The 24,970-nt window shown below is 36.9% G+C and overlaps 1 protein-coding gene across 2 annotated transcripts; it reads right to left on the bottom strand.

Annotated features, from left to right (window-relative positions):
* Window positions 1-8,743: 8,743 nt before the first annotated feature.
* Window positions 8,744-19,651, bottom strand: LOC149798149 (putative 3-phosphoinositide-dependent protein kinase 2). Of its 2 annotated transcripts, XR_016421584.1 has the most exons (8): window positions 18,974-19,651; window positions 18,089-18,191; window positions 15,393-15,497; window positions 14,615-14,756; window positions 14,103-14,269; window positions 10,786-10,844; window positions 9,952-10,018; window positions 8,744-8,902 (listed from the first exon to the last, which is right to left on the bottom strand). XR_016421584.1 is itself a non-coding variant. In XM_089960544.1 (6 exons), the coding sequence occupies exons 2-6, from the start codon at window positions 18,127-18,129 to the stop codon at window positions 11,733-11,735; spliced, it is 537 nt and encodes a 178-aa protein (XP_089816670.1). In that variant the 5' UTR covers window positions 18,130-18,191; window positions 18,974-19,651; the 3' UTR covers window positions 11,708-11,732. The 2 variants fall into 2 exon arrangements, 1 of the variants encoding a protein (XP_089816670.1); XM_089960544.1 differs by lacking the exons at window positions 8,744-8,902; window positions 9,952-10,018; window positions 10,786-10,844 and adding an exon at window positions 11,708-11,814.
* Window positions 19,652-24,970: the final 5,319 nt, after the last annotated feature.

The following is a 24,970-nucleotide window of genomic DNA, read 5'->3' as shown; positions in this document are numbered from 1 at the left end:
CGGAGCTGAGGGGGTGGGGTGGGGGATGTGGCTCTGGAATTTATTTGAAAGAAAAGTTACAGATAGCTTGAAAAATAATCTTGCTTTGATTTGTGGAAAAATAAAGTATTTATATCACAGGCCTTCCCAGGAAAATGAAATGGTCGTTCCCTTATCAAACATCACCAGCAAAGATCCGGGTTCTCCCTTCACCAGATATCTTGCTCGTAATATGCAGTCTATCATGGTTGAAAAATGGTGTAAAGACCACCATAACAACAACAATCACTTCCGAAATGTTTATTGCTTTTGCTCTCATCGTACATCCTGCTTAGGAGGGGAATTAAGTCTGTCTCTAAAATACACCGGCAAAATGTATTTCTGGGGACATTTCGTGACCACTGTTTACACTCTAGGTTATATAAATGTTTAATTGAAAACTTTTGTATTTCATGTACTATAAAGTTCAGAATGTTTTCTTTTGTTTGAAGGATGTCAGCGTGAAGCACACATGAAATTATATATTCATCCTTGAAATATTAAATAAGAAATACACATATTAATTTGATTATTTCTCAACTGTGCCACTCATTCTGTGTCGCTTCATCCCAAAATTTCATACCAATGTAATGAAAATATATTTTAAAAAATGTATCATTGTGTATCCTATGGCTGAATTCTATTAATCATAACGCTGTAAGACCGTAGGCTAATCCTTTAATGGCAAAGACAAGTAAATAAATTGAATAAGTGAGACTCACTTGTCACCACCATTCCACACAAATGAAATCGTTGATCCTTTCGAGTGCTATGTGTATATCAGGTGTACCTATTTACAGGTCACATGCCGAAAAGTCAGTCAACACTTTGCCGTATATATCCAAGAAAATAAAGATCTGATAACACAGATAGTTGTTGTTGTTGTTATAGGGTTTAACGCCATTTTTCAGCACAATATAGGCTATACATGGCGGCCAGTATTAATGGTGGAGGAAGAACCCGGGAAAACCCCGGAAAGAACCACCGACCCACGAGAAGCTACCGGCAAGCTTTCTCACATATCCACATTGGTCGAGCCCGAGACTCGAACCCACGCAGACAGAGATGAGATGGCAGTGATCCGTGACGGAGAGCGCTTTAGACCACTCGGCCACTCGGGGCCCCGATAACACAGATAGAAATGGGAGTAACTCTAGTATTCTTAAAAGAGACAGACAAAATCACTAAGATGGATGGATTGACGGAATATCGATAGTGATTTTCAATATTACCAGATATGTCGGCGGGCAGATGAATTATTATGGTCTTTTTTATACAATAAATAGTTTAAAATTTCTTTTCTTCAGTTTCTCAGATGAAGATGTTCTCATATCTTTTTTAATCTTCGATTCCATATCTGCCTCATAAATGCAGGCATTGCACAATAGTGATGGCCACTAAAAGACGTTGTGAATCTATCGCCTTCTCTCTCTCTCTCTCTCTCTCTCATACACACACACGAACACGCACGCACATACACACACAATCATCTTGCACGCACGAACCAACCAATGTACCCCTCGACCATGCACATTTCCTCCAAAAAGGAATGAAGATAGTCATTGGTATCAACATTCGTGCAATAAAGTTACACCTGCATGACGACCAAGCAATTACCTCTAACCTAATACACAGTCAGTCTAGATTCCTATGAAATTATTACATATTCGTTGTATAAGACTCGTTATTACATCATCCATTATTCTTATTTATAAAGCGAGCAATTTATCATTCTTTGTTCCATCAAACCAGAGCCAGATTAAGGCCTTCCAGGGCCATATGCACTGAAAATATTATGGTAAATACCAGTGTTACCATCATTCCAAATCAAAATACTCGTACATGCTGATCATTCAAATTTATCATCACCAATTAATTTGAATTTTTTTGTGCCCTTCTTGGGCTGGTGCCTTAAGCACGTGCTTAGTGTGCTTGGGTACTTAATGAGTAATCCGGCAATGTATCTAATTAGATTCTTTTGGTCAGAATATAAGAGTTATATATATATATATATATATATATATATATATATATATATATATATATATATATATATATATATATATATATATATATATATATATATATATATATATATATATATATATGATAATTAATAACTAGGTCGTCATGCAAGTGTGTCTGCTACACACGAGTGCATAAAACACAGATTGATTTTTTGGTGATGTGTGCTTAGTCGCCAGGGAATATGGGCTCGTGTGTGCAGGCAAGGCGATGGGTGCCGTTCACCCCCTGACCTGGGTTCGAATCTCCGTAGAGTACGAATTACAAATTATCTAACCTGTACGATAGTATTATTTGTATTAAACTATTAATTCTGTCTACTGTTATCAACCTTTCTTCCACAGGAATCCAGAGATAGCACTTTCCGTTCTGTCTGGTGAATATTTATTCTCTGTCTGTCTGTCTGTTTATATATATATATATATATATATATATATATATATATATATATATATATATATATATATATATATATATATATATATATATATATATATATATATATATATGATATGGGGGCTCTAGATAGAGGTAGTACCTTTGTTGTCTGGCAGCTGCACTCTCTGACGTTGAGGGGGTGATGTTAACACTGCGTCGCTTGGCGTATGAACTTCTACAGGGAAGTCACGGGCTAGGGAGGAAGGTCTCTACAGATCAACGGTCAAGTGTTCGGGACCAGAGCGCACCATATGTATTAGTGGATCGCGACTATGGCAGACCAGCTATGGTTCGAAATAGCAGGGAAGGCAGATCTCTTCAGTCATGGTTGGCCATCTGCCTAGCAGACGGAAACTCCGATATAAAACCTACGGCATGCGGACATCGCTGTCATCGTCCTGGCTTGCTGAGCCATGTCAGATGAACCCCAGGTTTAAAGGGTGGGGCCATTTTATGCAGACTGCACTCCAACTAAAAGCTCCATTGCACAGGCATGAAGGAAATGTCTACTGTCTACTGTTTACGTTCGACTCTATCAAGCCCTGCAGCGATGGGAAAGAGGCAAAAACGGCAGGTGAAAGATGTCACTGGAAGTCGCAGTCACAATCCTGAATGCAGGCGACTCAGGCATTTGGCCGTCTGGTTTTGATCCGGAGACGACATCATCACCCGGCTGCAGCCTGAGTGACCAAACAGCCTTTTCTAGGGACAGCATTGATTGCTCCGAATGGAGAGGGGCCTTGAAAAGGTGGCCTAACCAAAGCTCGTCTCCTTACCCACCCACCCACCCCCCAGTTGGCCTCCCGCAGCCAACGGGCATCTTCCAACGCGATCGAAACTAAACAGAAAAAACAAGGCATGCCCCACCTGATTCACATCGTGGCAAAAGACTAAAACTGGCTTGTTGGAACATCAAAACAATGCTTGACTCAACCGACAGCAACAGACCAGAACGACGCTCTGCCTTAATCGCACACGAACTCTCTCGCCTTGCTGTTGACATTGCTGCAAGTACTTAGCGAAGTCCCCTTCAGAGGAGGGAAGTTTGAGAGAACTCGGCGCTGGAAACACTACTGTATTGGTCAGGAAAACCAAAACTGAAAAACGACTTTCAGGAGTCGGTTTCATGGTCAAGGACTCAATCGCCACCAAGTTAACAAACTTACCAACTGATCACAACGACCGCATCATGTCCATGCGTCTCCCGTTAGGGAACCAACAACACGCAACACTCTTAAGTGTATATGCGCCAACACTCCAAGCAGATCCTTCTGAAAAGGATAAATTCTAAGCTGACCTGCGCAGACTTATCAAGAGCGTCCCAGAGAGCGACAAAATAATCATCCTCAGAGATTTCAATGCCAGAGTGGGCCGAGACTCAGAAGCCTGGAAAGCCGTGCTTGGGAAACATGGCGTGGGTGGCTGCAATGACAATGGGCGCCTGCTTCTTCAATTTTGCGCAGCATTACAGCTCACCATCACAAACACCGTATTTCAGCAGAAAGACAGCCTGAAAACGACCTGGATGCATCCTAGATCAAAACACTGGCACCTAATCGATTACATCATAGCACGCCAGAGGGACTTAAAAGATGTCCTCCATACCAGAGTGATGCCCAGTGCAGAGTGCCATACAGACAATCGTCTTGTCCGATGCAAGCTCGACTTCCACTTCAAGCCTAGGCCCAGACAACAAGGAGGTACCTCGAAAAGGAGGCTCCAGATCAAAAACCTATTGTCTGAAGACGTCAAGGCAGATATTCAAGAGAGCATGCAGTCTAGACTTGAGGAGCTTAATTTTCCGTCAAATCTACCTCCGGAAGGGACGTGGAATTACATCAAGGCTGCCATTCTGCAAAACTCAGAAGAAATCCTTGGATTCACCACTAAGAAAAACAAAGACTAGTTTGATGAAAACAATCAAGAAATCCAAGACTTGCTTGCCAAAAAGAGATCAACGTTCCAAGCCCATCTCGCACAACCGTCCTGTCCACAGAAGAAACCAGCCTTACGCCTTATCTGCAGCTCCCCCCAGTGCAGTCTCCGAGACATACAAAATGAATGGTGGACAAAGCTTGCAGAAAGAACTCAGCTATACGCTGAAACTGGTGACTACAGGGGGTTCTATGACGCGCTGAAAGCAGTGTATGGTCCTTCCTACCAAATACAGAGCCCCCTACGGAGCGCAGATGGCCAAGAGCTACTCACTGACGGGGAATCTTTCCTGAACCACTGGTCAGAGCACTTCCACACCCTCTTCAGCACTAGCCGTACAGTCCAGGAGGCAGTTATTGATCGCATCCCACAACAGCCGCCTATGATAAAACTTGATGAGGCACCCACACTTCAAGAGAATGTAAAAGCCATAGAACAGCTGAAGACTGGAAAGGCTGCAGGAAAAGATGGTATTCCACCAGAGATATGAAAGAGATATGGAAGAGAGGAGGCCTAGCATTGCACACCAAACTCCAAGAGTTCTTCGTTTGCTGCTTGTAGCGAGGGAAATGTCCACAAGACCTCCGAGATGCAGTCATCATCACCTTGTTCAAAAACAAGGGGGAAAGGTCTGACTGCTCAAACTACCGTGGGATAACTCTGATCTTCACTGCAGGGAAAATCCTTGCCACCTCCGCCTCCTTGAACGCTTCCATCAGCGATGCGTCCGCACCATCCTCAACATCCACTGGAGTGACTTCGTCGCCAACACTGAAGTCCTCAAACAAGCAGGGATCACTAGAGTTGAGGCCACGGTCATGAAGATACAGCTTCGCTGGGCAGGACACGTGTCCAGGATGGAGGATCATCGCCTGCCAAAGATCGCAATGTATGGTGAGCTGTCAACTAGCCACCGTGATAGAGGGGCACCTCGAAAGAGATATAAAGACTGCTTGAAAAAGGCCCTCACAACCTGTGGCATCGAACACCGCCAATGGGAATCACAAGCTGCTGACCGTAAAAGCTGGCGACGTACAGTTCACCAGGCCGCTAGCACTTTTGAACAAAACAGACGGGCCATCTTGGAGGAAAAACGATGGCGAAGAAAAAACCGGGAACCATCGACAGCACCCACCACAACCCAGACGTTCTCCTGCAGCCTCTGTGGACGGACGTGCCTGTCACGTATGGGGCTCGTCAGCCACCATCGCGCGTGCAATAGACATGGACATACCCCTTCCTAACCTTCGCAAGCGAAGTCAAGCCAACAAACAATATATATATATATATATATATATATATATATATATATATATATATATATATATATATATATATATATATATATATATATATATATATATATATATATATATATATACATATATATATATATATATATATATATATATATATATATATATATATATATATATATATATATATATATATATATATATATAAAATCCTCTACGCTCGTCATTTCATAGATTTTAGCCAGTATCTTGCTCCTATGATCCAGAGAGAGAGAGAGAGAGAGATAGAGAGATTAATGCTTTTTATCGTTATATTCATACGTCACTAAGGGGCCCCGAGTGGCCGAGTGGTCTAAAGCGCTCTCCGTTACGGATCACTGCCATCTCACCTCTGTCTGCTTTGGTTCGAGTCTCGGATTCAGCCAATGTGGGTATGTGAGAAAGCTTGCCAGTAGCTTCTCGTGGGTCGGTGGTTCTTTCCGGGGTTTTCCCGGGTTCTTCCTCCACCATTAATACTGGCCGCCATGTATAGCCTATCGCGTGCTGAAAAATGGCGTTAAACCCTACAAAAACTACAAAAAAACTACATACGTCACTAATGTGTGGAAATTGATCATTGATCTAGAATCAGCTGCAGACGGTTGCGAGAATGTTTATATATGCGTATTAATGTGCCATAGGCGGATTACTATATATATATATATATATATATATATATATATATATATATATATATATATATATATATATATATATATATATATATATATATTCTCGTTGTTGTTTCTCATTGTAAATAACTAGATGATAGAGTACTGTACTTGAACACTTACAAAGGGTACAGGTATGACATAGTTGTATCCCATGCTATTCAACTCTGTTGTTGCTATTCAATGTAATCCGTAACAACGTCGCCAAAGTTTGCGACTTATATCAAACATTTTTTAAATCCAATTTGGAATATTATTCATAAGCCGACAAGTTCAAAGGACACGTTTATATGTTAAGAATCTAACAAAATAGTTCCCAATACTTAGCCCCTTTACAGTGTTTTGATGTCATGACTTACTAATGTCAGTCTAATATATGACTTGAATGCAATTTAAACTAAATAGTTTGTTAAAAGCGTGTTTGCAAACCATAGAATTATCCATGCTCATTGGAACACTTTGATTGCCATTTCTTTCCTTTTGCAGGTGCGTAGTTTATGCACTTTGTCAGACGTTAATTTCGGGCGTAAGTAATTCTTGCTGGTATTCCGCAATCCCATAATCCCTAAATGGAAGTGATTGGTTTTGAAAACAGCGATTAACGTTGTCTATTATGTGGATGTTTGTCTCGTTACACCTTACACTCTCGTGTATCCCAATCCAGTGTGGATGTTTGTCTCGTTACACCTTACGCTCTCGTGTATCCCAATCCAGTGTGGATGTTTGTCTCGTTATACCTTACACTCTCGTGTATCCCAATCCAGCGTTTTTTTTTTTCTTGTTGTTGTTGTTGTTGGGGGGGGGGGGGGGGGTTAAACTAATTGAAACGCCTAAAATGGGGCTAACCAAAAACAAATATCTGGTAAAGTCACTGTCTGGTCAACAGCTAATTAACATTGACATACATCCTTCTGTATTTGTCCCTGTATTTTTCTTATTTATATGAAATGATGTACATAATTTGATATGTAAGTTCATTTGCAAATCACCCTTCTCCTGGTACTCAGCAAGATCATTCACAAGTACAAAATGTTATAAGCAACGGTCTTTCCAAACTTATTACATTGGCAAAACACGTCTTGTTTTTTTTTATTCGTTCTAAAACCAAGTACAAAATGTTATAAGCAACTATTTTTCCAAAATTAATGCATGGGCAAAACACGTTTTGTTTCTTTTATTCGTTCTAAAACCAACGTTGCATTCAAACTGCCGCTCTCTGTCAATAATGGGACGTTTAAAAACAATGTCCAAACATTGAGTGAGTATTTTGTGTTATTGACGATGACAACGTCTGAATCACATTCTTGTAAGCGCAATCACAGTGAGCATATATTGAGTATTCGTCCATCATTTGAGCACTTGATCTTACCCTATTGCTGGCCTCCTGTGTCATTCATACAAATTTCGCACGTGCAAGACTAGACCTCTCGTGTTAAAGATGGTACGACGTAGTCGCCGCACAAGAGTTGCATTCGGATTTCAAATTTTGGATATTTAATAGCTACGTTGATTCAATATTGTGGAGCATATTTTTGTTAAAGCCATTCTTGTACTTCGGATTTATTTTAGTCTTGACGAGAATTACGTGTGTGTTGAATGTCCACATTACCTATGCCATGTAACGTTTTTGGTGTGCAAAGCGTGTACAAAAGTTGGTAAATTTATACATATAACCCATCGCAAGGTGAAGGAAGCATATAAGTGCCACGTTGAAATCTCGTAATTCCGACTTACTGTCTCGTAATTAGAAGATCCTAAGTCACATTTACCAGATTTTTAAAAAAATCGATTTCAACGTGACAATGACAGGCTTTCGTACAAGTTTACTCCAAGAAAAGCTTGACCCTGTCCTGTATTTTCAAGGTAGAGTTATTTAATCAGTTTGAATAAAATTGCTACAAATAAGTCAAACGTGTACTAATATGTCATAATATGTCACGTGTAACAATTACTTATTTATCATCATCCTTCTAGTCTTCCGCCTATTTCCTTTTATCGATCGATCAAGTTTTTGTAGGTTATATACAGAATATAGATCTCTCCTGTATGACATTTGCGTCTTTCTGCGTGTCCATTTTTTAGTGTCTGCTTCTCTCTCTCTTTCTTCCACACACACACACACACACACACACACACACACGAACATGATATCTTTATCCATATTTTAAATTAAAAACACGGAATAAAGGAAGCGAATGCATAATCCTGATTGTATACATTTTTAAAAAAAAATTATATTTCAATAATGTTTGACAGATAACAAGAAAATATGCATTGGATTTCTACAACATACTAATCTATTCAACACTCCTGGCGTTTGTACATGTAATTTCGTACATGTATACAAAGTTTGGTGTTAATAGATGGATAATGTCTGAAATCTTAAGAGAAAAACGTATTCCAAGTAACATCATGGTTTAGAAAACATTACAAGATTCGTACTGAAGATTCTGTTGTTGGTTGGTTGATACAGACTCTCTTGATCTTTTTCCAGATTATTTACTTCTTCATCTTTTCCATCTGCAATAATAATAATGTTGTTGTTGTAATAGGGTTTAACACCATTTTTCAGCACAAGATACATGACGGCCAGTATTAATGGTGGAGTAAGAACCTGGGAAAACCCCGGAAAGAACCACCAACCCACGAGAAGCTACAGGCAAGCTTTCTCACATACCCACATTAGCCGAGACCGAGACTCGAACCCACGCAGACAGAACTGAGATGGCAGAGATCCGTAACGGTTTTAGACCACTCGGCCACTCGTGGCCCAGATAACAACAACAATAATAATAATAATAATAATAATAATAATAATAATAATAATAATAATAATAATGGTAAGTCGACGATAAAAAAGCAACTAAGGTTCAAAACTATTTTCAATCATCTCTGGTTGAGATCGGTTAACTTTACTAAAGTGTGTAACAGGAGGAGTATAGACGGGGTATTTGCTAAAATGAAAATACCAGTCTATGATGAATTATGAAGCGAAACTAATGCAGAAATACTGACTGAGTTATGAATTAAATTTGGCTAAAATTCAATTTAGTTTCCTGAGTTCTATACAAATGGCAAGTGGATTATGGAACGGATGGATTCAAGTGCAGAATTATTGTCATGTGCAAATTAAAAGTTGTTGTTTGGGGTTTAACGCCATTTCTCAGCGCAAGATAGGTTATACATGGCAGCCATTATAACTGGTGGACGAAGAACCCTTGAGAAACCTAGTAAGAACCAATAACTCAGGGGAAGCTACAGGCATGCTTCTTCTCACACCCATTTTGACCTAGACCGAGACTCGAACCCAAGCAGACAGAGTTGAGATGGCAGTGGCCAATTAAAAGTACTGTTTAAATATTAATGCTTTTTGTTTCAGATTTTAATTGCAATGACTATGTGTATTAAATTGCTTTGACTATGTGTATTATTAAAATGAATGTAATGAAATAATGTTTGTATATAAATAAACATCACCGTTGATTTTTCACTCTTCTCTATTCTTAATGATAAAAGCCTTTTTTTTTTACAAATAGTTTAACAGGAAACAAAATATATATACTACTTACTGTTTGAATGAGAGGTGATGGACTATTTTGATTTGTGACGTCGTCCTCTTCTATAGTGGCGAAGCAGCTAATAATAATAGTAATTCTCGTTATCCTTATTTTTTCTCATAATTACTGTCACCATAACAACCCTTATCAGCGTCAAACTTTATACAGGCATTAAATAAGATATGTATTACATTGAAAGAATGAGAGACTAAACATATTCTCCATCCTTTTGACTTTTTATTTTTTATTTTATTTTCTTTCCTGCTTATTTTAAAAAGGAGTTTAATAAGCATTTATTCCGATGTTTCTTTCATTGTCTATGGGAGATAATTCTTGCATCTTTCAAAAGACCTGTTACTCTTTAGTTACCTTTTTTACAGTTGAAGATACAAACGATATAAAAAGAGTTATTTACTTATTGCAAAACTGGTTGGAGCGTTTTGTTAATGTTTTTCAAATGTTAAATTTTAAACATTTGTTTATAATATTATTTGTTAAAGCAAGGAGAGGAAATCGAGCTAAGAACATTTCACAAGTACATGCAGATGAATTTGATCTGGGCTGGGATTGTCAGATCTCGAAGCCTCGACACTTTGATTCTACCAACTGAGATACTGCGGAAATAGGAAGGAATGCCAAGCATATGTGTCCTAAATATAGACTCAGTAACTGCATTCAAGAACGTTTGGCTGATTCTTATATATCCAAAACAGATCTGGCGACATTGTAAATATTTTCAATTTACTTTTTAAAAAATCGTATTAACACTAAACTGACTTTTGTTTATAATATGTATTTTATTGAACTTGACTGAGATTAAATATGCGAGAAAACATTTACACTTACCGATCCCTGTAGATAATGCTCAGGTAGGGACCCGTCTTAACCTCTTCTCAGCTCTTTTCCTGAATATATATATATATATATATATATATATATATATATATATATATATATATATATATATATATATATATATATATATATATATATATATATATATATATATATACATACATACATACATACATACATACATACATACATACATACATACATACATACATATATATATATATATATATATATATATATATATATATATATATATATATATATATATATATATATATATATATATATATATATATATATATATATATATATATGTTTGTATTTATGTGTTCGTTAATGGCAAGGTATGATTGTATGTATTATCATCAAAACAACTTTGTGTTAATTTCTACGGGGGTTAGAATCTTACTTGTCAGTTATCTGCCTGTTTGCTCCATTGCCGTCTTACCTATTTGACTACCTTACTTCCACTATTGTTTATGTACTTTCTTAATCGTAAAGTATTAGGTCACTGAATATTAAGCAATAAATATATTTACATTTAGAAACGAAATAAAATTATCGAGGAACTTATGCTTAATCATAAGTCTTGTGGGAGAAATTATGACGTATTAAGAATCGAACATTTTTTAATTTGATGGGAGATATTAAAAAGACCCCCACCCCCAATACAAGCAAGAAATAGTCTACTTATTTTCATCGAACCAGTTTTATCTTTAAATAAATAGCTAAAATGCGTTCGAAAATCATTTTTAGCTCTATGTATATAAAAACAATCTTCCATAAAAATATTATACCTCAGGTTCATATAAGAACTTGAGAGCGTATAATTATCTTTGACGTGAGCTAGTATTGATACCGCCAAGTTTTACTTTGATGTGTTTTTGAAGCGATAAATAAATATATCTACTGACTCCAAACATTGGTAGAGAAACATCTCAAGAGTGCAGGCTGAAATCCAAACTGTATTCTGGTTCATATTCCAGGTTGATAAGGTCTTCTTTTGTTCGGAAAGGGTACCTGCAGGAACATGGTAGTATCAACTTTAATAGTAGTAGTAACAGTAGCAGCAGCAGTAGCAGCAGCAACAGCGGTATTGGTAGTAGTGGAAATAGTTTTTTCTATCGTGTTATTGTATTTGACCTGGTTACTTTTACTTCCATTTGCTGTTAAACTATAGGAAATTAAGTAAGTTTTGAAGAGAATCTTAAATAACCATTTTGCTTTAAAATATAATTAATTTTGAGCAGAACAGAAGGTATATCGTAATTAAGCGAATTATTTGGTCTACAGTTTAATTTGAACGACCAGCGGCGATTCATCGAAAAGGTCGCCGAATGATAGCAATACTGGTATTTTCCTATCTGATGTGGTGTATTTACTGGTTATAGGTAGAAAGGTTACGGATCAAAGTAAAATACCCTGATCAATTTTTACATTCATCCGGTCATCCGTGCACCTTGCTACGTCCGGGGCACTCTGCACATAGCGATCGTACAAAATGGTGAAAATACGACCAAGTTACGCATGAATTCTTGTAGTGAGACTACATGTAACAGATACAAGTTTCATAATAAAGTGTATTAAGATCGTGCATGTATTTCGTTTTGAGCAAAAAATTGCCCCTTTCTGAAAGGTTTTCCAACTCTGATGTGCTTTGAAAATACATTGTCTTGTAGTTGTGGGAAACATGGTTAACAGCTCTGAGTTTTCGCTTTTCATGTATCCTACCATAAGACAATGTTTTTAAAAGATATCTTCGTCCACATTAAGAGCTTTAAAAAAACATTTTCATTTTAATGTTAATGCTTTACAACGAACTTTTTTTATTATTATACCGTCATCCACTCTACATTTATGATAAATGAAGGCCAATATAAAATTAAGAAATAATGGCGATCGTTTACGGTGTGGGACATTAAAAAGGTTAAGCTCGTCATAGATCACCGTTATTTACCGTATATACTTGCTTGCAATCACAGAGCCAACGGTCAAGTCCCAGGTTTGGTGTTGCGTGATCATTGCAGTGTGTTAGATTGAATCTTTAGAGCAGACATTGAACCCAAACTGTCGTTACATAATTCGCCGGCAAATCAGGGTCAATGTGGTTTGCAGATAGTCCTGACTATATGTGGGTACATACATACAGGACAAATGAAACAACGACATGCCAAAATGTAGATAAATAATCAGATGTATTCACATGTATTGATCAACTTTTCACTTTAAATATGTCCACAGTTTGAATACCCCACCCCTCAAATATTTATACACATCTCAAGAAAAAAGAATATTCCTGGTATCCGAAAAATACAACAGCATTTTTGATTTTTAAGTCGTTTTGAACCTTATCCGCTTGACAGATTTTGTACAGTAACAAAATGTGATTAAGACAAAAAAAGTATTATTGTTAACCTTTTTAAGCTTCTATTTAAAGAACGACACAAAAAATAAAGATCTTTCGGTCATTTTGTGTTCAACCTAGAAGTATCATGAAAAGATTCCAAAGAAGGTCTTACTGGTCATTCTGATTTGTTATTTCGAAGCATAATACACCAGATCATCGCAAAATCCTTCTTAATTTTGGGGAAAAAAAAGGATTTAGAGATATAGTTCAGGCGATCATCTGATGAAAATGAGAGTTAGAGGGGAGAGGGGAGAGAAGAAGAATATTGCCAAATAACTCGTCCCTTTTCACACGGTGCATACATTTGGGCTGCAAAACATAACTTCATTTAACTTCTGCTTTACTGATGTTTTAAAATGAAAAACAAGAGCAGAAACTATCAAGTTTAACACGGCGAAGTAATATGTTAAGTGTCAATGAATCACATTTGAACTTCTCAGGCTCCCAATTGTACCCTTTCAAAGAACTGGAGTTTATATTCGAAGAGTTACTGTCGATAGTTTGGACAAAAAAAGAAATCTGATTTTTGTTCTTCAAAATGTTACGTATGTAATGTGACAATTTTATAAAGCAGAAAAAATCACACGTTTGTTTGAAGCCACGATATTTCTGTAATTCTTTCCACTCATTATCAACGACTGCGATAAAGATGGGACGGTGTCAGCTACAGGCGATATGTGCTCAGTAAGGATCGATATACTGCGATAAAGATGAGCTAGAAGCAAAGATCCAGTCAGGAGAGAGTGTCTGTTGTAAGCGGTGTTTGCTCCATAAGGGTCTAAATATTGTGATAAAGGTGAGTTACAAGCAAAGTCCCAGTCAAGACAGTGTCAGCTGTACGTGATGTGTAAGGACTGATATATCGTAATAAAAGCTGAGCTACAACATCATAATATTTTACCTTCCAGAAATGACAAAGAACGCCACACTTCCCACGGAGAGGATGTCACTGGATCTGTGCATGTAAGGTCCTGCGAGTAATTCTGGGGAGAAGAATCCGAAGTCGTACTCTTTATTTGCACGTAAACTTCGCATGCCAGTGTACTTGATGGCCGCACGTAGGCCACCCTACAATTTGGAAAATCCTATTTTTACACTGCCCCTCGGTCAGACGTACTGCCTAAAGTACTTTGCTTTAAATGATGTGAAAATAGCAATTGCTGTCAAGCGTATGGTTTTTCATTTAGTCAGTAATAATCCAAGCAAAGTACAAAGTATTTCAAACCAAATAAAATTTATTTTACTTTGTGATTTATAAGTAAAGACATACAAATTCGATGGTTTTCTTTTTTGAAGTTTTAGTTAGATATCCACCGTTGCTTTGTTTTCTATGCAATCTCTCTCTCTCTCTCTCTCTCTCTCTCTCTCTCACACACACACACACACACACACACACACACACACACATCTTACCAGCACGGTCTGCCATTTGTCGTTGATGTAAATGTTGTTAGGATGGATATTGCCGTGGTAAAAGCCTTTGCTGTGAAGATACTGCACCGCTTCTAGAAATCGGATTGTTATGTAACGGGCTGCATTCTCATCGACGATCTTTCTATATATATATATATATAGAGAGAGAGAGACAGACAGAGATGGAAACTTAAATATATATATACTGTCCAAACGTCTTGAGAGGTAGATCTTGTATATATTTATTAGCAATCAATTTGACATTATCTTATCAAATTCTTTATCGGATTGTTGGCCTTCCGAATGGAGTTTATCGAGGATATGTTCAGCGTATTAATCACCTACGTTAATGCTTTGTCTGATACAAAAATGAAAATTAACAAAGGTCAAATGTACCCACAGAAATTATATACGTTAAGGTTTAAGATATAGATTTTTTGCCTATCAAGATGTTGTAGAGTCCAATGTCTAATGTTGATGCCTTAAAGACGAATTGAACGCGTAGGATGAGAGCTGTCTATATATGTAGCTTCATAAAGAGGCGATTACATGCCTTATATTTAACTCTGGCATCTAGGGTTCGATTCCCAGCTTCAGTTGATGACATGGAAAGTGGTGGTCCATCTAAGTCCGAGTTTTTCACGAGTTTCCGGCTTCCTTTCGTCTAAAACACCAACCTACTCAAGCATCAGAGTCGCCAAGAATAGTCAAAATAAATTAAGGGAAATTGTAAAACTGAGGTCAATTAAATAGATGTTAATAAAGGATTCTGTTTTACCTGTTTGGATCTTTATCCAGCCATGTATTCAAGGATCCATTTGGCCTATCTGTCTTAATTACCCATCTCAACGTTTGACCGCCAAACTGGTAGATTCCTGCAAATCTGAAGAATAATATTCAAGTGTTTGTTGAAATCCCTTATATAGTAAGAGCAACGCAGTAAATGCATCAATGAGAGAGAGAGAGAGAGAGAGAGAGAGAGAGAGAGAAAGAGAGAGAGAGAGAGGGAGAGAGAGAGAGAGAGAGATATGGGGGCTAGGGAGTGAAGTAGAAGGATGGAGAGACAGAGAGAAAGACAGAGACAGAGAGACAGCGTCAGAGACACAGAGAGAATGCATTCAACAATGATAGGAATAAAGACGAAGACAAAGAAATCACTTATACAGCATGAACAATGCAGTAAATGCATCAATGTGAGAGAGAGAGAGAGAGAGAGAGAGAGAGAGAGAGAGAGAGAGAAAACGCAGTCAACAACGATGGGAATGAAGACAAATGTCGGAAACTCAGACTTAAGATAATAATGTGACATGGATAGAGGGAGAGTGAAAGTGAGAGAGACAATGAAAGCACGAGGGTTACACATATTGCCATCTTAACGTTATTTTACCTCATACCATGGCTCTAATCGATTTGAACTCAAACATTACTCGTCAAAGAAATGGTTTGTTTGATAAATTAGTCCTGGAACTCGTAGAGTGACAGAATATCATTTAATACAGTGTGTGTACGAGCTAATAGGAGCGACTAAAAATGCATTGGCAGAAAAATTGAGTTCCCGAATTTTCTCCCCAATACATTTTTTTTAGTCTCCTCTATAATATAACTGCTATCACACGAGAGAGTATTGTTTAACTGATTTGCTCTATGACCGGTGCTTTCTTTCTATTTTGTATATGATCAACATTCTTCCTTTATAAGCATCACATCTCGTTGTTTCCATGCCCTTTTTGCAATATTATTTGTATTAAATTAATGTTCCGAAACATATTCTAATTATTAGTATGATCTCTAGTACTGGACCTAATGTTATAACCTTTCACTCATTTCGAACATTTATTTCGGATATGTCGGTAGAAGATAATAATAACGGAGGTTGCATTAAACAAAATAAGTGATACATAGTTATTTACCTTTCTGATCTATGAACTCTAAATAGATTGTATTCAGGTCATGTCCCTTGTGTGTATTCGATTGGTTAATGTTGTTGTTGTGGTTGTTGTGGGGTTTAACGCTATTTTTCAGCACACGATAGGCTATGTATGGCGGCCAGTATTAATGGTGGAGGAAGAACCCTGGAAAACCCCGGGAAGAACCACCGACCCACAAGAAGCTACTGGCAAGCTTTCTCACATACCCACATTGCCCGAATCCGAGACTCGAACCCACGTAGACAGAGGTGAGATGGCAGTGATCCGTAACGGAGAGCGCTTTAGACCACTCGGCCACTCGGGGCCCCTCGATTGGTTATTTTCACACTCATTACTTTGACTGTTTACATGATCATAATTTTGTCTTGTCCAAATCCTGAACACGTTATTTTTTACATGCACGTTAGATAGTTATTTCATCTGCTGAAAGAAAATGAACTTGAAAGTGCAAAACTTTCTAACAGTCAAACATAAATTGACATGGAAATATTGCATTGTTTTTTTCTTCTGAAACATGTTCATATTGTATTAGAATGAGTGTAGATAGTTTTTACTTGCAAACCATCGCCTAATTATGTCAGACTGAATACAAATGACTAACCTTTGTTATCTCTTGGCTTTATTCTTGGAATGGTTAAGGTTTTATTCTTGGAATGATTATGGTTTTATTCTTGGAATGGTTAAAGAAAGTTATTGCTTTCCTAACATTGATTCGTTTTTGTCTTTTTAATTCAGCATGCTCTTATTTACAGGATATAAGTTAGCCATTTTGGAATTTTCGATCATTTCTTTTCTCCATGAATAATTTAAAAATATGTTTGTCTGACTGTCTCTCACATGATTTAGAAATTTGCACTCGTTGATAATTTTTTCGTGTGTGTGTGTGTGTGTGTGTGTGTGATTTGGATTTTCAATGTAGCTTTAACAATTTTTCAGTCATATCGCTACGATGTCTGCAGTGTGACAGGTTATAGTGATGTCTAGCACTGGGGCATCATTACGCAGACAGGTACAATGATGTCCCACCCAGTCACATTGTCCTGACACCAGGCCGACCAGTCCTAACACTAACCTCTTAATGCTGAGTGCCAAGCGAGGCAGTTGTTAGTACCATTTTTGCAAGTCTTTGGTATGACTCGGCCGGGGATTGAACCCACGACCTTCCTCATCCGAGGAGGACGCTCTAACCACTAGGCCGCCTGGGCGGTCTAATTTTTTTGCACAGAAGTTTTCTATGACTGTTCGCACATAGAATCTCACAATAAATACAAACACTTTTGTAATGTCTAACATATCATGTTATTTGCCAAGTTATTGGACTTCAATAATTTAGTAACGCTATCATTGTGATATAGATATATTCTACCAGAGGCTGTATTCAGAGTCTGATATCATTAATCTACAAAGCACTTGACAGCGCACATCCATAGAATACCACTTAAACTTAGAACACGGCCTAGTCGTGGGTTACAGGAGTCTATGACACCGGAAGGATCAGATGAGAAATACAATTAAAGGATCTTTTAATACAGTATTATATACTTACTCTCCTAGATAAGCCGAGTCCAGCGTGGACATGGATTTCATACCAGTAACAGCAGGCTTACCATTGTATGTTCGTAGGTGGACGTTTGAGACACCAAAATTACCTTGTAACAGAACAAGGCATTGTTTTAGTTTCTGTTTTATTATTACTATCGTTATTGGTAACGTATTGGATTATTTTTAAATATCTCTTTATTAGGAAAAAGACCGAACACTAGTACTGTTTTAAGAAAGACATCTGGAGAAACGGTTTGCAAAATGAGAAACAGGTATGGAAGTGAGAGGGCAAGGCACCAAATCCTGAACAGTAGAAGCATCTTATCCAGGTTATTCATGCAAAGATTGATAATGATGGTGATGATGGTGTGATGGTAATAGTCTACGAGGCAGGAAATACAGAAACACCATCATTTGAGAGTGTAAAGCTCTTTTTTTTAAAAAAAAATAATTGACTCCTTATTGACTGACGCACACATATAAGACTGGACATACATTCCGACCAAGATTTCAGGGCTAAATTTAAAATGCAGTCACTAACTACCAAAACGACGTATACTCGAGTCACCAGCTGCATTTTAAAGAGTACACCTTCCGAAAGTTTGTCTTACAGTTGGTTTTTATTTTCTTGCTAAGACTCACAGGTTTTCTCCACATTTCCACTACTTAGAAGACACGGTGAAACCATTTCAGCCGTCGATATTACTTAAAATAATTTGTCGGAACTTGTACAATGAACATATACAAAATTCTTTGAAAATCTATACTTTACAATGAAGCAATAAAGCAGGAGATTTGAATCTAAATATTTGTACTAAAGTGATTTTATTCCAATTCATATTACCTTACGATTGAAGTCAACAGCATTGGTCCAGATATAAGTGCTCACTTTGAGCTTTTTCATTTTCTTCGACTTGCGTTGGTCACCGCGACCAATATGTATGCCTTGAAAGGTAGTCGGTGGCCCTCGAGTTGTTCTACACGCTATCGTTGTCTCCATAGAAGTGGGTGGTACCGTATTAATCTGTGTTGTTATAGATGATGTGGACACTAAACTTGTGGTCGTTTGCATTGTCGACAACGTTGTTATTGGCGACGCCATAAATGTCGCTTGCACTGTGGTGATTGTTGCCGTAGTGCATGCAGACACTGTAGTTAGTGCATTCGCTAAACATTCCGTAATAACCAAGCACGGTGCTGCTGACTCTGTGACGATTGGTATAACTATGGTTCCTGTTTGTTCCACAACAGATGGTAGCGCCAAAGATGTTGCTGGCACAATACTTTGAGGTACTAACTCCTTTGAAGAGATATAGCTCATTTCATCTCCATTGACACGAGTAATGGTATCAATATTTGACTCGTGAGATCCAAAGGAGACCTGAGATCGAGGAACTTCCAGATCAAGATCCACATAATCGATGTCGTCTTTCTCGATAAGCCTGGAAAGCAGGCTTTGGTCGTCCAATCCCATAAAAGCATTTTCGTCTCCGCACATTTCCTTTAGAGATCTATTTTCCGCAGATACATCTGGTCGGAAAGAGACATCTTGGATATCTCCTGTAGGTACAACCTGAAAAAGAAATGCTGATACAAGGTCATAATTCAGATTTTAAGTCACCCTAAATTGTCTCATTTACTTTGACATCTTCTAGCCTTATAATGTGATGCATACGATATTGTGTGGCAATTTGCTTCTAAGACTTAAATTTCACATTTCTGGTTAAAACTATTGTTGTTTTGCTGACACTGGTACAATGTAGAGTTATACTAGTGTAAGGAATCTTCTTAAGATATTCCAACATGATATTAAGTATAGTCAAATGGTATACATTTGTACTGTTACGTTTCTATGGTCTTAAACTAAATACAGGAAAAGGACGAAACCCAACAAGTGTTGTAAAATTCAACAAGTAATGTATTTACCCAGACTAAAAAGTGAAAATTTGAAAAAAAATTATATATTGTGAATTAAGACCCAAATGAACCTAAAAATTCCATTACAAGTAAAACATTATTGAGTGTTCCGAATAAATCCAGTGGTGTTCCGAATGGATTTCAATCTTGAATGTGCTGATGTATAAATAACATGGAATGTGCCGATGAGCTAACATCCCGATGTATCACAATAATATAATCCAGAACGTCTATAAATGAATTCATAATAATCTCAAAATAGTGATTCAGTTTGAAAGTATCGATGGGCACTTTGTAATTCCAATGAATAATTTAAAGAAATGCACTCAAATTATAACTGAACATAACTAGAAGACCAATTTCACAAGGATGTTAAAATAAGAATATATAATTCTGATCTAAAAAAAAACACACAATAAGCGGACCAGGGTGAGGTAAAAACTTCATTTCCAGGACATTAAAAGTTTGAAACAAGGTCAGGTCTTGTACTAAAAGTTCAGTAAAGAACATGGCAAATATGAGGTAGACCAAGGGGAAAACCACTGTCCTGAAGTCAGGTTGAATAGGTTTAAAAATTTACCTTCATCGAGTAGGCCCAAACTTCTACCCTCAATTATGGGCAAATGTTTATCACGCAATACAAATTGAAAATACATAACAATATGCTTAGCTGCCATCAGATATAGTTTTAAAACTTATTTCTCTATCATGAGATAATCATTACTCACTTCTGAAACACTAAATTTTGTATAACAATCAATGCAGCTGAAGAATTTCGACGATGGTTGGAACAAATAAGGGGGTGGAGCGGGCGCTTCACGTTCGTGTTGAGAACAAAAAATGAAACCTATGCAATTTCAGAGAATATATATCTTGACAATGTCAGAACCAATGCGTTATGCCCGGAACTATTTGGCTAGTTACACACAACAGTAAATTTCTATTTTAAGTGGTGTGTGTGTGTGTGTGTGTGTGTGTGAGAGAGAGAGAGAGAGAGAGAGAGAGAGAGAGAGAGAGCACAACAAACGGTGACAATTATTCGAAAGAACTATAAAAACTGTACTGTGGAACTAACAATTGCGATTTCTGCGTATTTTTGAACTGTCACACTGCATAAACCACTTTGTGAAGAAAAACAATGAATCAGATTCTGATTTTTAGGTCAAACTATCGACAGTAACTCTTCGAAAATAAACTGCAGCCGTTTGAAATGTTTCCCTAGGGAGCCCGAGTAATTAAAATGTAATTTATTAACACGTAAAATAATAATTCGCCATTTAAAATTTGAGATTTTCTGCTTTTGTTTTTCATTTTAAAAACTCAATAAAACAGAAGTTAAATGAAGTTATGTTTTGCAGTATTGCCGTTCAAAATTGTATGTACCCCGTGAAAAGGGACTATTTTTTTGCAATATTCTTCTTCTCCACCCTCTATTCCTCTGACTCTCATTTTCATCAGATGATCGCCTAAAATAAATCTCTAAATCCATTTTTCCATTTTTAAGAAGGATTCTGGGATGATCTGGTATATTATGCTTTGAATATGAATGGTTTCCGTCGCTTCATCGCAAACTAGTGAAAGATATCATTCCTCAAAGTAATTACGAGGTTTAGTTTTAGTGTTAAATTACTTTAGTATCAGCCGAAAGTTGCAACACTCGCACACTGTTCTAAGCTAAGTTTGATCGTTTCCATTTTCAAAGGTCAATGTCGAAATCAGTATACCATATTTCATATACTTACTTCTAATTTCATTCTTTGTGGTCTATGTAGAAACCATCAATATATTATTTCGTACGCCATGCCGCAGATATGAAGTTACTTGGAATCGTTTTGTCTTCATATTTCGACATTTGTTCAGGTAAACATAATTGCGCTGCGATGTGAAGTGACGATACTACGGTATCTACGAGACGACGTCGCGTGACGTCATGTATTAGTCACGTCTGTATGTGTCATGTGGTTAGTAGATTTTGTCCCTGACGTGATATAGAACTTTGGCGTGAAGACATATTTTTGTTTTTTTGCTAGAACAGTAAAAGGGATTTATCCGCAGTTTGTCTCATTTTAGTTTATAGGGAGCCAAATGTATTAGTTATTTGTTTAATAAAAATAGGAAACAAAAGAAAGAAAAAATAAACGAGTTATTCTTAAATTATCTTTCCAGCAGAATGTACGGTTTATACTATCATATTGAATCTAATTCAGTATGATTACCAAAAGCTTTGAATGTGAAACCATGCACTCAGAAAGAAGGCCTAGTTTTTAAAGCAATAATTTATATTTAATGTTTGACATGAAAGAAAACAAGTTTAGCCTGTCAGACTGTCTTCACATTTTGCACCGAGAAAGACGTACAAAGAGTTAAATTAACTTATTTCTAGAGGCATTCTGTGTCAGCGTGTGTTTCAGTTATTGTTTTAATCTCGCGTGCCCTTTTGACATTTTCTCACTGATAAACTTACTTCAGTAAATATGCGTAATTTATGATTCAGCGTGTGTCATGAACTTTGCACCAGAAAACCCCGACATAGACGACAGTCAGTTATCTCCCCTGCACCAGAAATTGAATGATGATGACAATGGCACATAACCAAATAACGATAAAACACTGAGTCTTATATAAACGACAGCCTTGGCTAAAATCCTACTTAAACCGATCACAGATAAAAACGCTGATAATGATGTCGAGAAGGGTTTGAAAATAAATGAATGGACAAAGATTGAAAATTTCTGAATCATGCCATTAAAAATACGAACAGACGAAAACAATAATCAAAACATCAAACGGAAATCGCATTTTCAAAGAGAAGTTGAACAGGTTGAAATTTCATACTAGTCATTCTGAAAACCAAGAAAGGACCGTAACCAAAATTGAGTGAATTTACTGTGGTAGAGCTATTCAAATGGTTGATGTACGAGTTCTATAATTAGTTCTATAGGGAAGACGGTGACAGAATGAAGCTGAATTTTTCTGATACAACGTCTTTGTGCACGAGTGTTAAACCGGAATCTTCTTTGATAAAATGCCACTAATGATTTATAAAGGATAATATATCTGCTTTGTCTTAAATGAAGAAGGAATTTCCATTATGTTTTAAACATAAATTAAATGGCGATCCAATTAGAGACTTCTGTTGGTTAAAATCTAACCTTTATTTATGTTAGGTATATTTATGACTGCTTAATATCAAAATAAAGAATTTAAAGGAATACCAAAATGTGCGATTAAAAAAGAATTTAAAATTCGAGTTGTACAATGATTGCTTTAGTGGCAAAATAAATTGCTACAAGATGAATAGATTGGTGTCATGTCATAAGATCATAGCTGTATAGCATGAAAAAGAACAAAGCTATTATTACACCATACATGAAAACGATTTATTTGATACCATATACAGAAAGTTGTGTCAGTAGTCAGTATTGAAAAGGGACATTAAAGTCTAATTGAAAGCTTGTTTATTCTGGTCAGTTTTATATAATTTATTATATACCTTTGTGCGTTATCTGTAAGGTGATCATTTTCAGAACACACACTATCCATTATTTTGTGTCCTTGATCTAGGAGATGAAAAATAAACGTGTACTTTCTCTAAAATCATTGATTGCATAATTGTACTTTTGCACCATCTCCACAGAAGTGTTTCGATGTGTCTAGCATTCAAAACTAGCCTAGCTGAGTTTTTTGCTTCCTAATCACGTCAAAACTCTCGAAGTCATCAATTGGAAACAAAATATTGCGTGATTAGAGGTAACCATTCATCTAATTTATGTTCGGGACATATTGCGATCACCTTTTAATCTATGAGTAACCAAATGCTATCGTAAGTCATGCTGCATAGAAAAGATGTACAGATGATAACAATGTAATCGAACAATATTTGGACTCATTCTCTATCGGATTTAACACAAGCAATGGACTCATTCTCTATCGGATTTAATACAAGCAAAGGACTCATTCTCTGTCGGATTTAATACAAGCAATGGACTCATTTCTCTATCTGATTTAGTACAACCAATGGACTCATTCTCTATCGGATTTAATACAAGCAATGGACTCATTCTCTATCTGATTTAGTACAAGCAATGGACTCATTCTCTATCGGTTTTAATACAAGCAATGGACTCATTCTCTATCTGATTTAGTACAAGCAATGGACTCATTCTCTATCTGATTTAGTACAAGCAATGGACTCATTCTCTATCTGATTTAGTACAAGCAATGGACTCATTCTCTATCGGATTTAATACAAGCAATGGACTCATTCTCTATCGGTTTTAATACAAGCAATGGACTCATTCTCTATCTGATTTAGTACAAGCAATGGACTCATTCTCTATCTGATTTAGTACAAGCAATGGACTCATTCTCTATCTGATTTAGTACAAGCAATGGACTCATTCTCTATCGGATTTAATACAAGCAATGGACTCATTCTCTATCGGTTTTAATACAAGCAATGGACTCATTCTCTATCTGATTTAGTACAAGCAATGGACTCATTCTCTATCTGATTTAGTACAAGCAATGGACTCATTCTCTATCGGATTTCATACAAGCAATGGACTCATTTTCTATCGGATTTAATACAAGCAATGGCCTCATTCTCTATCGGATTTAATACAAGCAATGGACTCATTCTCAATCTATTCTCAAGCTCACCATTTTTATGAGTCTTTGGTATGACTCGGCCTGGGTTCGGATCCTCGACCTACCGCATCCGAGGCGGACGCTCTAACCACAAGGTCACCGGTTTCGTGCAGCATGTATGTATGTATGTACGTATGTATGTATGTAGATCATATCTACTATATTTTGGCAAGTGATTTGCACTTACCAAAAGTAAAATCTCCCTAAAAAATATCATGTTTTATAAGTTTCTTTCACATATATTTCCCAGAGCCGTCGTTGGACACTGCTAATACCTTAAGCTAAATTTTTCTCATGACGTAAAACAATTACAAATAAA

This window comes from Sinohyriopsis cumingii, chromosome 6 (genome assembly GCF_028554795.1).
Source record: "Sinohyriopsis cumingii isolate HCF-2022 chromosome 6, ASM2855479v2, whole genome shotgun sequence".
NCBI lineage: Eukaryota > Metazoa > Mollusca > Bivalvia > Unionida > Unionidae > Sinohyriopsis > Sinohyriopsis cumingii.
The sequence above is the reverse complement of the archived record's forward strand: the minus strand, read 5'-3'. Positions and strand labels throughout refer to the sequence as shown.